This window comes from Geospiza fortis, unplaced genomic scaffold, assembly GCF_000277835.1.
Source record: "Geospiza fortis unplaced genomic scaffold, GeoFor_1.0 scaffold229, whole genome shotgun sequence".
Lineage (NCBI taxonomy): Eukaryota > Metazoa > Chordata > Aves > Passeriformes > Thraupidae > Geospiza > Geospiza fortis.
Genome location: NW_005054357.1, coordinates 2,487,999 through 2,503,455, shown reverse-complemented (window position 1 = coordinate 2,503,455; position 15,457 = coordinate 2,487,999). Strand labels below are relative to the sequence as shown.

Here is a 15,457-nt window from a genome sequence, read left to right as displayed (position 1 = left end):
GGAAGGAACTCAGCTCTAAATTATGTCTATAAAATTAAACACTCTCTCAAATTCGCCATAGATGTAACATAATCAAAGACTCTAAGTTAATTGAGTTGGACTGTTTATAGAGGTTCTTTTGGGTATTTTAAATATATAATCAGTAGTATAAAGAAAACAATGTGTAAAAATGCCATTATGTGTGTTCACATAGACAAGAGTAACAATCACTTGAACATAACTCCAGTCTTAGAGAAGCTGCAGATGTTTGAACTACTATTCTCAGTCAAAAAGTGCTTTGTTTCCTTAGTTACTGCTTTACTGGGTGTCTTCATCTCATTTAGCTTATTTTCAAGTCTAGCAGGGTCAGTCCTAGGTCAGTAAATAATGAACTATAATGAAGCAGTATCTGCAGCTGTTGAGCCCAGCCATAATTACAGGTGAGCTTGCCACTTCCTGCATGTTTTACTGTCAGTTACCACAGACCCTGCTGGTGAGCAGCATTTTGCTGCTGTGCAGCATTTCAGTAAAATATCGAAGTAGGTAGGTAAAAAAGGGGAAGGAATATTTACTCAATAGCACCTTGTACTTTAAAAAACTAAAAAGCAAAATTAAAAATGTCCAAGTCCTTATGCATATAAAATTACATCAGGTTCAACAGGAGATTAAATATCACAAAAATTCATTACTGTCTGGAACAGGCAGCATTTGTTATTAAGCATGTGTGTGGCCCTAAGACAAAGGGTAAAATTGGACCATTCATTTGGCCTGGCTAGAGCAAACTTCTCCTCTAAAAAGCCATGTGCTATATTAGACTTATTACCAAAAAGGTTAGGCAGCACATAACAGTGACTATCAGAAAAGCAAGCTAGAGAAATAAAATAAGAGAAAATCTAATTACTGGCTCCAAAATGACACACCAAAATTTATCCATGTGCTGACCTAAAGGCATCTTGTCTGGCAAAACAAATACAGGTGATTTAGCCTTTCCACACAGAACCATCTTCTCTCTTCACTGTCCTCTAGTATACCAGCTTGTATCACACAGCCCTGTATTCCCCCTGAGTATGATTCTCAATTCTCAGGCACCACTGATGAGAATGTTCTGCATGTTAAGTAAGCTACAGAGCTACTGGATAGTCAGACTAATCATGTAGCCTCCTTCATGTGCCTCCAGCCCTGGCTAACACCATATCTTTCTGGCACATTGTAAACATGGGGCAATGGAGTGGTGTTTCCTGAGGAAGTAAATTCAAGTTTTTCAGGTCTTGCAGCAAAACATTCTTCAGAGTAATACATTTTGTTTGTTTGAACCTACCATCCAATACCATCAGTAGTCTAGATTAATACATTCTACACTGTAATCTGGATCATTAACAGCTCTGCCCTGTAATCCTTAGGGGAACCTGACTTGGTCAAAGTCTTATGGCTGAGATATTGCACATTGTTCTCTGTCCCAGCAGACAGAGGAAGGTGACCTTGGTGTGGGTCAATATACTTCTGTTGGTACTCTTCATATGTGAGCGACTTCTCTGCTAAGGTTGGTATATATGTAAAGTTCTCCCTGCTTTTTTTTGTCCTGTGTTTTTGCATCATCTGTATTTCCTTCCTTAGAGTGAGAAGGATTCCTTTTCCCATGCATGCATATTCTGTTTCCAAACCCAGTGCATCCACACCCCAGCAGTACAGGTACTAGTTAACACTTTCACTGAAGTGTTTCACCCTTCTTATTTCACTGCATGCTTTCCACCAGGCAAGCCAACATGTATAAGAAAAACAGAGGGGATTTGGCCACTTACCAAGTGAAGATGAGACATAGTAAGGTAGATATTAAAATGAGGACTTGGTTAAACATTGCAGACTGTGTGCGTTGGATGGCTCGGTGAAGATCATTCTGTAGTAATAGAAAATAGGTGTTATTTTTGGGTTTGAACCAATAAGTCAGGATCTGATTCTGTAGAGGAAATATGCAGTACCCTGATAGCAATGCAGTCACCCAAATGCACTTACGAGTTTGCTGATAATACAGAAGGTGCAGAAGGGCCAGCTGTGATTCTGTGATTATTTAAGTAGTTCTTTGTTCATCCCAGCACAATTCTGATCCTATTGCAAGCTGCCTCGAGGTCTGCTCATGTCTAGCTTACAAATTACAGGCTGCAAGGCCCAATTATGGCCTAACAGTTGAGTTCCCTGCAATTGTGTATGAATGGCAGAGTAGCAAAAGAACCATCCACTGCCATTTCCTGCATTGGCACAGTAACAATTTATACTAATTGAGATTTCATTTTACGTCTTACTTTTTTCTCATTTTGATGCAGAAAGCAGTTTAGTAATGCTTGACCATTTGGATAATCTAAATACAGATCTGGTTAGCTTCCTATTAGGGTTAGACTGTACTGCCAAAATCCCACTAAAAACAATATACAAAAAACCTCACAACTCTAGAATATTTATTTCCTTTGCATACTTACAATCATATTTTCTAAAGCATGCTTTGCCAGCCAGCAATTTAAAAATACAGGAATAAACAGGTTTCTTAGGACTGGCCAGAAAATCTGCAAGAAGAATTAACGAATTCATTAGAAGCTTTTCTGACGAGAAATAGAGCTTTACTATTCAAGTAGCAATGAAACACTTGGGAAAAATACTTACTATTAATGTGTTTCTAGCGTGAGATTTGGCTTTAAATAACATTTTTGTCTTCCTTTGTGATTAACCACATGCAAGATAATTAGATAAAATAGGAACACAGTCAGTTTTCACTGCAGACATGAGTGATTCTTACATTTCTACAACCATCTGGTTTATTTTATTGATTGTGCTGTAGTTGGAGTTAGAGGGTTTGGTTTTGATTGTGCCCATGGAAGAAGTGGAAAGTTATCTGTATGACTTTACTCCAGCAGCAAACTGTCTTCTTATTGTTGGCAAATTTCTGCTCCCATAGGCACAAACTCATCATCCACATTAGAATAAAATTTATTTTTAAAAAGTAAGAGTATTTGTGCAGCTATAGAAGTGCAATGTGCAAATGTATTAATTCAAATATGTTTACCGTGATGATGAAAGGGACAGCATTAATTATTTCCAGGAGAAAGGGTATTCTCAGAATTTGTTCCCAGATATTTCCCTTCAAAGAAAAGGAAAAAAACCCCATAATGTCACAGTCAGCTTACAAACAAATTTCTGACAAGAAATACATGTGATGTCCCAATGAAACACAGGGAGTCTCTCCCACACCTGAAATTCAGGAATATCATTCATCTCAGATTTAAACACGTGACAAAAGTGAATATGGAATATAGGTCACTCTGGATCCTTTTTCCTACACTCTATCATATTGTACTTCCCAAGTAAAAGATACGTACTTTTAAATCTCCTTCCTTTCATCCTTTGCATTTGTCATTTATCTTTACTTTGTATTTTTTCTTTCCCAACTGTTTTGGTGAGGGAAATAAGGAACAAATCAAGTATTTAACATTTGAATTAGGATTACAATATCAAGTTCTCTGTTTCTGCCACCAACACTTCAGAACACTTCAGGGCTTTTTGGAACTTGATCCTGCTTCCATGAAATGAGAGGTCTTCCCACATATTTCAGTGGAGTGGCTTTGATCTTTTAATTTGCTTACTGCTAGCAACAGGACGGGGATATTTCTACTTTTTTTCCAAATCTGTGCAGTGGCTGTGACTGATTAAATGTTGAGATGAAAATCCACATATTAGAAAAGGAAGGTAGTTGAACTTCAGTGACTCACAGCTTTACTAATGCTGTGTAGCAGGACTCCATCATAGGTAATGCAATAATAGTGTAGCACATACCATGGCAGTATTACAGAAATTTGCAGTAGAGCATTATATTTTCAGTTGCGCTACCATGTTCATCTTCCCTGAAAAAAATAACCACCTGACACAGCCACTGAAAATTAAATACAACCTCCATATCATACATTATTCTTTCTCCATTTTTAACTCTCCACATCTGGAAGCCACAGGGATTGTTGTCTTCCATGTAGTTGCAATTGGTTGGAGTCCGACATACAAGTGAAATCATGAGGCTGCAAACTGAGAGGGTTTTGTATGAAGAGTAAAATCAAAATCAAATCTGATTTTTCAAACTGAACCATTTTGTGATTTCACAAATTTCCTCATTTTTAACATTAGGAGTTTCCTCCTCTGCATTACAGAGAAGAAATGTCACATAATTTAACTGTGCAGGCAAAGTGCCAGTATGGATGGGCTCCAGGTAATTAGGGATGTGTGCAGCTGTAGGAATCTGGCTTCCACATGGAAATGCATAAATGCATCATGAGTTCTGCAAAACTGCCTTGTGCAGGGAGAATGTATGGTGCTGCTGAAAGCCCTGAGAGTACCTGAGCACCAGGCATCAGCAGCATTGCCAGATGTCTGTGGTAACTTTTGACAATGGAGGTTTTTGACGTAGACATCTTTCAGAATTCTGGCCAAGGACAAACCCTGCTGTAATACTTCAGGCTGTGAGAATGCAGATTGTAAACCTTCCATTGCTGGATCCAAGTGATCAGCATCACAATACTGTGCTACATCCTTTGCATTCCTCTCCACTTAAAAGCTATAAAAAATGCAAATTCGCTGTATCACAGTAGCATGATATGCTACTCTGCCCTCACTACTCTGCATGTTGAATCATTTCTCATGTCATGGACCAGGTATCAGAAAGGTCAATGTCTCAGAGTATTCTCTCAAATGACTGCTTTATTCATTTTACAGGTTATTTGTGAAATCCTAGTAATGGGCACTCCAATGCAAACACAATCATCTTTTTCTTGTTTTCTCGCTTGCTAATTCTCTGACTTGTAGAAGTTAGTTACCTAAATGGTGAAAGCTTTGAAAATGTTTCCATAAAACAAGTAATCTGCCACAGATTTACATGAACCAAGGCACCTTTGGTCACCTTGGCTGTGCAGAAAAGCCTTACAGTGGGTGAAATAACACCATTCTTAGCTTCAAGAGATGGTGTAAATAAAACTAGGAAAACAGGACCAGAGGAAAGGAGGTGTTTGCATCAAGTGGATTGATGTGACTGACAAATTTGGTTGTTCCTCAGACTAATCCCTTAGTTCTTTCTCTTAAGGGGAGTGGAATCACAAAATTGCCTCAACTTCTGTGACAGGTGTATGCAGCAAATCAGGGTAGTGGAGCTTTCCATCCATCACACACTGATGAGTAACTTCTCATGGAAGCTGATTTCCCAAGAATTCATCTTTTGTACCCACTGAAACTGATACAAATCAGAAGCAGAATAGATGAGCATAAAATGCTGCCCAATAAACTCAGGAACAGCACAAAATGTGATTGCCCTTTACTGTTTAGACACCAGGATATAAATTTTGGACTATTTCTGCTCATAATTGATTTGCACTTATAACCCCAACATTTAAATAATATATGCTCCAAGGATTAAGAAGAATAGTTTTTAGACAGCAGATAACTGCAAGGCTCTTAGCATTATTGGGCACTAAGGAAAACATTTATGCCATAATCACTTGGTAAGCACACTGAAATACAAGTCTCTAAATTCAGCAGTGGCTCTGATAGCTACTGAGTGTCACTAATACAAAGTATAATACCAAAAAAAAATTATCCCCCAAGATATTTTCAGCTTTAGAAACCAAATATTTTCATATTTTCTTTGGTAAATGATTTCAAATGCTTTTAGTGTTTTTCTCCTAAAGGTACTAAAAATGCAGAGATAGAGCAGAACAAAATAGAATGAAGAAAACTGAATAATTATATTTTAAAAATTAACTTTTAAACGACAATGCAAATACAAAAATACATCGTATTCACATCAAATGACTTCAAGACTTTTTGAAATGATATTCCAATAGCATCACACAGATGAACATAAGTATGTAGATCTCTGATATATATATTTTTTTTTTTTTAGTACTGTCTTGGCCTAGTTTTTCTGGGCACAGTTTTAGATGGCTAAACCTTGAATTATATGTATTGAGTAGCTACAACTTTAAAATCCATGACAATTGTATCCAATACATTATGGGCAGACAAATAAAACTGCACAACTTAAAATCAGTTTCAAAAAATCAAGGTCACCTTTGAGAATGTGTTTTCAAAATACAATGGAAAACAATGAGCATTTAATTGCTGACTTCCACTTTTTAGATATTAGAGTTTGCTCATAAATTTGGGAAACAGGGCTGCCTGTGCCATCCTCGAAAAGTGTGTTTTTCTCAACTCCCTGCTTGTATACCAGCATGGGCACAGGTACATAAACTTGAGATTGAAATATTTAACTCATTTTTTAATTAACTCTGCCTAAAAGTAACAAAGAGTACTTACCTTGTAACTTAGATAACTTAGCAACAGAGTTTCAAAGAGACTTATTACAGCCACAGACACCTTAAGTGAAGTGAAAAAAATGTGTATTAATACCAGCTTCTAGAGAATAGATATTAACATTACAATGAAAATAAAAGATTATGTAAAACAGCTCTTCCATGAATCCTCTGAAACTCTCTCAGCTAAGAGCATTTTGCTTGAAGCTTAGATATTGTTATTTTTCTGAGTTTCATTTATTCCTAAACAGTACCAAAATCTTCCCACATGACAGAGAGAGAGAGAGAAAGAAGCTGTAAATAAGCAAACTCAGTCAGCTCTCTGCTTTCTTGCGAAGATGTTGTGAATGTGTGGAATAGCAACTGTTTTTCTTACTGTGTATAATGCAGAAAGTTGAAAGCGGAAAAAAAGGATACAGATGAATAATTATTGATTTTAAAATGCAGCTGAGCTCAATTTACCAGCCTCCAATTAGATTATGTAGTTAGTGGGTGTATTAAATAGTTTAAAATATTTAAATAGTCAAATATCAAAATAGTAAAACAAAATACCTAATACTTATCTTACTTTATAGATATTAAGAATTTACTGATGTTCTTTGCATAGAAAGTATTTGTATTTTAACGTGTATCATGGGGATATTCCATCAACATGGATTCTACCAGGCTGGAGCCTGAGGTCAAGCCTCAGGATTTTAGATTTTAAATTAATGCTCCCTACAGCTGAAAACCCTGAAGGGTGCACAGTGTCTCTATCTAGAAGTAAAAAAAGATGCTATGATTTGGGAAGGAATTAAAATAGGCAGTCAAAATATATCAGCTTCTCCAAAGTTCATATATTATTAGTTTTAGATAAACTTTGGCTTTATTTTTGAATAAATTCCTACCCTTACCAAATAGACATATTAGAAAAGGACTGCATGCATAGACAGATAAAGATCTCAGTATTTTTATATTAAATTTAATAATATGAACACTAGGCCAAAAATTATTCAAACTGTGCATATTCTACAGTATTTTCAAGGGCTTCTTCCATTAGAAAAAATGTGCAATCATTGCATTGGTATTGCACCAGTCATGGTGAGAGAATATAATGGTATAACCTATCTGGAAGCTTAAGTAGTAAGTTTTTTCTTAGTGAAAAACCACATTTCACAGAGAGAATAAGTACAGATCAGCTGATCTTTATGTTTTTGCTGTACTTGGTGTTCAAGATTTCCTTGCTGACATCAACATTTCCAAGTATCCTTTAACATTGCTACAATTCTGTAAATCAGTATCATCAGCAGTTGTTACTGGAAATAACTGAATTTGTTATTTACATATTACCTGTAATCCCCATAAAGGTAAGCTTCGATTCACCCAAATAATGGGAGACCTGTTCATTACAATAAGGAAATAAATATGAAATTAATCATAATCTGGTGTTTCAAACAAACAAAAAAAAAACTTGTACATGTGAATGGAAATTAGAGCTGACTTATTGAAAAAAAAATTCTCAGTAATAAAAACTTCAAATCAGTAGTTTCCTATTGAGTATTGACATGTCTTGTATTTCTAATCCACAGCAAATCATTAGGTTCCTGTGGGAAACTGACAATCCTTTTGTGTGAACATTTTGCTATCTATACAATGATATAAATGGTATCTAACTCTTTAGGCTGTCATATCTTCGAAGAATCCTATCAATGCTAATAAGCACTTCATACAGCACCACTGGAATGGGACACTCTCAATGGCTCAATAAATTCCTGTTAATCATTTACTGCTACTCAGAATTGGTTTTTTTAAGTTAAGGGCATTCTTTTTTATTTCTGCAAGGTATCAGCACTGATGGAACCCACATCTCGCACCAGCATCCACTCCAGCAGTTCACTTTGCAATCAAGAGAAATAATTTAAATATTAAATGCAGTTTGAACATTCAGAAATGTAAGTAATGGCTAGAGATTTATAGAAAAATCCCTACTATATGCTAAAATTCCACCATTCCAGATGGAAATTAATTTGTCTTCCTGTGTTCCCTTCCCACCATTCTGTGGACTTTTGGGTTGCTGTTTTAACTTAGGAACTCACCAATCAATTGTTCCAGGTGTGTAGTTTTGATTGGAACAACTCCGGTTTAATTCCTTACTGATAGTTGCCACACATCCATGCAAAGTCCATTTCCATTAGCAAATGTGTATGGGAACACAGTCATAAAAACATATGGGAGGAAAGGGATATTAATTACATCATTAATTGGTCTATGAAATGCATGCAATAGTTTGAAACCCAAGGCAATCAATACAGACATTTTTAAAAGTAAAGTAACTTTTAGAAAGTACTGCTCTATGTGTTGCATATCTGGAGATAAAGGAGTGTGAAGCATTCCAGGTTAGATTTTTTGAAGATTTCTTTTCAAATTTAAGAGCAAGACAACTGAAATGATACTTCGTAAAGATGAACTAAGTACAATATATACTGAAGATAAGAGACCCTAGAAATCCTGTCCCATGGACAGGCTGTGATACAAAGAGCACATTCTCAACAGGAAAGACTGCAGCAAACTACACTTGCTAACCTCTTTTGAGGATGTGAGGAGGGCTGGAGATGCAAGCAGCAGTATTTCAAGTACAAAACTGGTGACACACAAGTAAAAATATTGGCCATTATACACATGATGTTATCTTGCCTTTAATTGCTGGCACAAATCTTCCTTTTACATGGTCATATAAGGATGTGGGAATATATCATTTGTAAATGATGACAAATATCCTTGCTCATCCTTGGCAAGCAAGGTCAGCAGAAAAGGAAGGGATCTGCAGCCCACAGATTAGCAACAACTGTACATGGACCAGCTCTGAGTGGGACAGTGCTAAACTGTACCCATTAATGAGGATGCTTTATGTCCTGAGCTCTTTCCTGTACACTCACTGTGCCTGAAGGAGTAAATGAAAGACACCAACTTGTGCAGGCATTTCTGAAAAACAGGAAATACATCAGATGACAAGAATTCCTCCCAGATTTGTCACTTTAAAACCAACCAGGTGAAAACATTTTCTGTGGCCACACTCTCAGCATGCTGAGTAGTTTCTTTCATCGGGCTGTGACACAGTACCTAGAAATTATTTTTCCTTTCACATCACCACATCTTTAAGAATGCATTCAAGCAGGAGTTTTGGTATCAAACCCTCAGGATCTCTAGGGCATTCATTTGTTTGTCTGGCACAGCTTCTAAGATTAGGGCCTTAGCAAGCAGGCAGAAGGACTTACCTGAATCTTCTCAGGCAGACAAATGTCATACAGAGACACAACACACCAACTACTCTCTTAGATGGACCACAATACCATGTAAGGGAATAACATGTATAGAAAATATAAATACACTCTCTGGTGAATTGTAAAACACTTGGATTGAAGGACATGCCAGGAGAAGTGTGAGGCATTCAGCAGTCTGCAGATGTATATGAATATGCATCTTGGCACATAAATACAAAAGTATATTTGGCACAAGGTCTGATATTCCAACCTGTCCTGCACACCCAGACAGAACCATGCAGTACAATATACTCATCTGGGCTCACCAGAGGTCTCATAATGAAAGAATTGCAGTATGCCAGAAATCATGATTAGATGGAAAATGTTAAATCCCTGAGTTGCTAATATGCCTAAATTTCTAAGGATGGATTCCCTCTTCTCCACAACTTCTTGTGGAAACTTTACTGCTTGTTTCCTCTTATTAAAGAAACATTCTAAGGTGTATGTAGAGTCAAAAGTAGTTTTTTATGGGTCTTGTTTTTCAGGGAAATTTCTTCATGGCCCTTTTTCAGAACTTACAATTTCTCACAATAAATTTTGACCAAAAAAATTCTGAAATGTATCTTCTGTACTTCCTATTCACATATCCTTCTCTCATACACTTCTGAATAAAGCAAATATTCTTAACCTCTCTTTCCTTTGGATTTCATTCCTGTAAAGTAGGGTATTTCTCCTGTGCACTAGCTTTTTTTTGGTGTTACCCTTACTAGATATGACTGATATCCAAATAATAAAATTAGAAATCAAACTCTATGTAAAAATTGTGTGAAGTATGTGTGTCTATGTAAAATTGTGTGAAGGCTGCTGGTTCTATCATCCTAAACTCAGTATTTTCTTATGTGCTTTGTTTCTTTCAGCATTTAAGGACAAAAGAATTAAATCAAGTGAAAGGAAGTATGTTAATAAAATGTGATGCTTATTAGCATTAAAAATTGAGGAGATTCAATATTCCCAGGATATAAATACAACAGAAATACAGGATTAAATAAATTTCAATTTCTTCTACATTTGGGGATTAATTGTGTAACACATTAAAAAAAAAAAAAGGGTGATACAGAATACCATACTGGCAATTCAGGGTGTGCTACATCATTCATTATATCCATTAATCATTGTGAGTATAGAATGTACCTTTAGTCTCACTTTTCTGAAGTGTTTCGAGAAAGCAGAAGGCTAGAAAATGATCATCAATATCATCTGCATGAAAGCTCAGTTTCACATATTTGTCTGTCCATTTCTGGGATCTGGGGTTTTAAGTAATTTAAGCAAAATCCAAAAAGAATTGTTGCATAAACTGGGAATCAGACATTTGCAATTTTACATAGAAATATCATGTAATAATACATCTCAAATATATGTTTGCAAGCTTACATCCAATGCACAATATCTAAGGAGAGAGACAAGATTATTTTAGTGGTAAAGGCAAAAAATAATGCTGTTATTTTAGTTCTTATTTCCATTCACAATGTAAGAGCAGCTTTGTCATTCTTTAAAAATATCTGGAAGACATAAAACAAATCCTTCATGTATTTAATAATTTATTTCTTATAGCTTAAATAATGCTTTGAGAGCAGAAATGAGGAAAAAACACTCCAAACATTACCATCCAAGTCCTTGTGTAGGATCATCCAGGAGCACACGAACTATGTATAGGAAACAGCTTAGGAGCTTGAGAGAGAAATTGAATAATCGTATTCTCAGACCTGAGGAGAGGAGAGGAGAGGAGAGGAGAGGAGAGGAGAGGAGGAGAGAAGAGGAGAGGAGAGGAGAGAAGAGAAGAGATAAAATATGAAGAAGAAAAGAAGAAAATAAGTTCAGGGGTTTTAAAATTTCACCGACCTTCAAGGTAAAAATAAAAGGAACCAATGTAAATGTAAAGAACTATGCAGCCACTTGTTTGAAAGCTATTCTAGGCTGTTGATCCTTCACTGATGTCATTCTTTGGGTCTTTGGTAGTTTGAAAAGTTCACTTTCTTGGGAGGGGAACCAGAACTATGTAATGCTTTTTGAGATACAGGATACAGCAACATGAAAAGATATACTTTCAGGCACAGGCAGGGGATATGCCGTGGCAAGCATTTAAATATTAATATCTAAAAGATCTTCATGCAATAGCTGCACATACAGAATATATAACTCTATTCCAACTTATAAAATATTAAACTGGAGTTATTTAATACTGAAGTTGAATAACTATGCATTCAAGATTCAGGACATCTAAAAGTCATGCTGAATGGACAACTGAACGGAATCAACAACTTGTTCTACAGACCATGTAAATGTTCTAGCTGAATAGATAGGCCACAAATACTATCACAAAATGTTACACAAACATAGGTTGAATGCACAAAGATAGGATTCGCTCAAAGGGATCCACATGGACACTTACTGCTATCACAATTTATTCAATTTATCACAATTTATCACAATTTATTGGCAATTTATTTCATTGCCAATTGGAGCCATTACCTACTGAAATTGGACTTTTTTGTATTTTTATGTGATTTTGCAGTCTTTAGAAGAAATTAAGGTTTAAGTTTTTAGTACTGCTATTGAATTCAGCAGACTTTTTTGCTAGAGTGAATATTTTCATCTGACTCTTAGAGGTAAGCATTAATGTACTAATCAGTTTAAAACTGTTAGTTGACTAATGTTAGGTGACTGGAGGTCACTTAAGCAATATCTTTTTTTTAGTCTTGCAAACTGAGAGTCCAGTTCTGTGTGGCTGAGCCCTTCTATCCAAAGCAGAATTCTCTGAGTCTTACCCAGATGTGACTTCCCTTGCCCCAGTCACAGCAAGGACATTGTGCTTTATTGTTGTGTTGCAAATAATTCAGCAGGTCAGTTGAACTCAATGTAAATACTTCTGTGGTTTGAGAACTACCCAAATAATGCATACCCAAAGCTTTGTGCATACATTCCCTTCTAAGGAGAGAATCACAATCATTTTATGGTAATGTTACTTTTTTTTTTAACTTTACTCAGTCCTAAGTTCAAAATCAGCAAAATCAGATAAAACTGATAAATCAGTTTTTATGTCTACTGGTTCCTTTCCCATTAAAATTCCACCTACTACAAACACAGAAAAATAGGAAATGGATTCCTAAATATTTTACCATGCAATTTCTGAGCAAAATCTTTAGGTTTATTACATAAAACTGCTTATTACTTTTAACTGTGAAGTTGCAGTTATCACATAAGAACTGGACTTTTACAGCACCTTGTTTTGTGAACTAAGGGTTAAAATCCTGTGAAAAGTCCCACAGCTGTTACTGGCAATTGGGCTTGAGAACATTAACCTAAGGATTCCTGCTCCTCTATCAAGAGTAATTAGCCACTGCTTATTTATTCCCCAACATGCCTGAAGAGGGGAAGGACAGAAGGAAGCATGGAAGTAAGTGTTATCCTGTTATTTGACTTGGCTATTGCTATGATCCTGATTTGGAGCTTTTTTTGAACTGTTGCTGAAGAAAACATGAATTTTTTGTTTGTCCTAAGCCTTTTGTAGAAGCCTGCTGGAATATGAATGATTGCCCTATTGGTTGCCAGGCTATTACAACAAGGAAAGCAGATAATGTTTTAAAAAGCCCCTAAACCTAAACAAACAAACAAACAAAAAACTACTAATTTTGTATTGTCTTTCTTGGGCAAGTGGAGAAGTCTGTTGTTTTTCTCCTGCTTTTTAGCTCTGTAAATGTTATTCTTGATGTGAAACATTTGTTTTCTGCATTGATAACGGCCTGGTTTCTAATCATCCTTTGAAATTATATGTTGGTTTAAATGGCAAGAGAAAATGGTTCTTTTTTGATTAAACATCAGTATAGTAGACTGATGGTTCAGCCTGCTGCCTTAAGCCCTTAACTCTCAAATCTAAGTTCTGATAGCTCTGGAACTCAGGCTCTGGGTATCTCCATAGGAATGGCTGTTTCCCACAGAATGGGAGGCAGGGTTTTCAAACCACCCATGTTTTCATCTAAGGCTTTCAGCAGAGAGTGCATTTTGTGGCTGGGGTTGTTTCTAAAGCAAGGTATGGGTTCTGTAGCGTAGATGACTGGGTCAGTTACTAAAATATAAATAGGAAAAACAGGCTTCAAGTCTGTCCTGGGTCACCTCTCCTTGCTCTGTGTGCCTCAGCCATTAGCGACATACGCAGCCACTCTTGCTAAAGTTTGGGTAATTAATGCAGGCCTCAAAAATGCAATTTTTCTCTGGTAGAAAGATTCTGCAGCCTTATAGCTGGGGATTCTCATGTGAGTTGGAAGCAATGCATGTGATCCACTATCATAGAGATGTAGGATTTCAAATGTGGGAAGGAGGTGCACAAACACTACAGAAGGCATTTAAAACAGGTTTTCAATCATTATTCTGGTATAAAGGAAGCATTTCATATTTGTTTGCTTCCTGTCTATTTTTGTTCTGTATTTCACATGCTGTCAATGGATCAACATCGTCTGCTTGACTTAATTTCTTTTCCTCCATTCAGAGCCAGATTGCTTAAGTAGCAGGGTCATTGGCACAGAATATCTCTATGTTTTGGATACGAGTGGTGCCTGAAACTTGTGTTCAGCTCCACCCTTCGTGCACTGTTATGCAGTTATATATTGTTTAATGGGAATGCAATTTCACTGTGTCTATTTAACAAAGTTGTTACATACTCTTGTCTTATTTAAAAGAACAATTGATAATAACATTTCAAAATCTACTTGTTTTGTGAACTAAATATAACTATGTCAAATCTTAACATTTCCTTCTCAGTTTAGACAAGTATTTGCTATTTTTGCAAGCATTTTTAAGTATAGAGTGATACACTATGTTTTACCACTTCTGACTATGACTTTCACTTTTATTATAAATTCTTCATGCTCTCCTTGCAAGCATTTTTGTGGATTAAATGTCAGATTTAGAGAGTTGGCCTAAACAGAGTGAAAGATACCAGGTGAGGATTTTAGAATTGTCTCCCATTATTCCTTTCCCATAAGTCACTAATATATTGCTGATTTTCAGCAAAATTATTTCAGTGGCCGCTGGCTTTAGCAGCTGGGCCAGAATATGCTCTTAATAGCTCATATCCTAGTGATAGTTATCCTTTATTCCCTCTTCACTGACTTGAAACTTCACTTATCTTTTCCCTTTGAGATTTATTGTTGACTGTGATAATCCAGTGTGTGGTCTTGGCAGGTTACAAGCAAGTCATGCTTGTATGACTGTGTCATTTCCTCTTTCTCGCTTTTTTTTTTTTTTGTGAGAGTGCTGAGTGACACCTTTGTAAGATATTTTTTTAACACGTTGTTTGAATTTGATTAGACATTTGCTTGCAGAAGATTGAGTGGAAACTAGATTGACATGAGACACAGATTAAGGCTTGTTTTATCAGTTTACACAAGGATAATTATTAATAAAACAGTAGATATTTCAAGTTACTGGCCCATATGTGATTTAGATCAGGACAGTATTCTGTAGAAAATGCTTATAAATTCTAGACCTGACTGCTCTGGTTGGCAAAATTGTGTGATATTATCAAAAACTCTTTGGTGAACAGGTTTGACTTAGTTACACTATCCAAAACATTTTCTGATCCTACTGACATTTTTTTTCTCAATGAGAGCAAATCCATCTTTAATATGCGAAGGAAAGTTTTTAGTGCTCTCACTGAACACTGTCTAAAATCTATTATCTTTGTTTATCAGCTCCCTGGTACCTCTGGGCAAGTGACTCCTCCTGTTTCAGTGCAGGACTGAATGAGTACACTGACTGTACTGAGAGGCAGGTTACAGTGTCAGCAGCAGCTCTTCGGAGGCTTTCCTTGGGGAGATTCTGGTTCTGAGTATTTGGACAAGAACCAAG

At 36.2% G+C, this 15,457-nt stretch overlaps 1 protein-coding gene across 2 annotated transcripts in view; it reads right to left on the bottom strand.

Annotated features, from left to right (window-relative positions):
- Positions 1 to 15,457, bottom strand: part of KCNT2 (potassium sodium-activated channel subfamily T member 2) — an 85,501-nt gene that overhangs the window by 68,808 nt on the left and 1,236 nt on the right. For both annotated transcript variants that reach the window (XM_031059176.1, XM_031059177.1), the window contains exons 2-8: positions 11,217 to 11,316; positions 8,390 to 8,446; positions 7,644 to 7,692; positions 6,319 to 6,378; positions 3,032 to 3,106; positions 2,451 to 2,534; positions 1,779 to 1,873 (exon numbers count right to left, since the gene is read on the bottom strand). In XM_031059176.1, the coding sequence (XP_030915036.1) occupies positions 1,779 to 1,873; positions 2,451 to 2,534; positions 3,032 to 3,106; positions 6,319 to 6,378; positions 7,644 to 7,692; positions 8,390 to 8,446; positions 11,217 to 11,316 (520 nt within the window). The remainder of the gene's footprint in view (positions 1 to 1,778; positions 1,874 to 2,450; positions 2,535 to 3,031; positions 3,107 to 6,318; positions 6,379 to 7,643; positions 7,693 to 8,389; positions 8,447 to 11,216; positions 11,317 to 15,457) is intronic.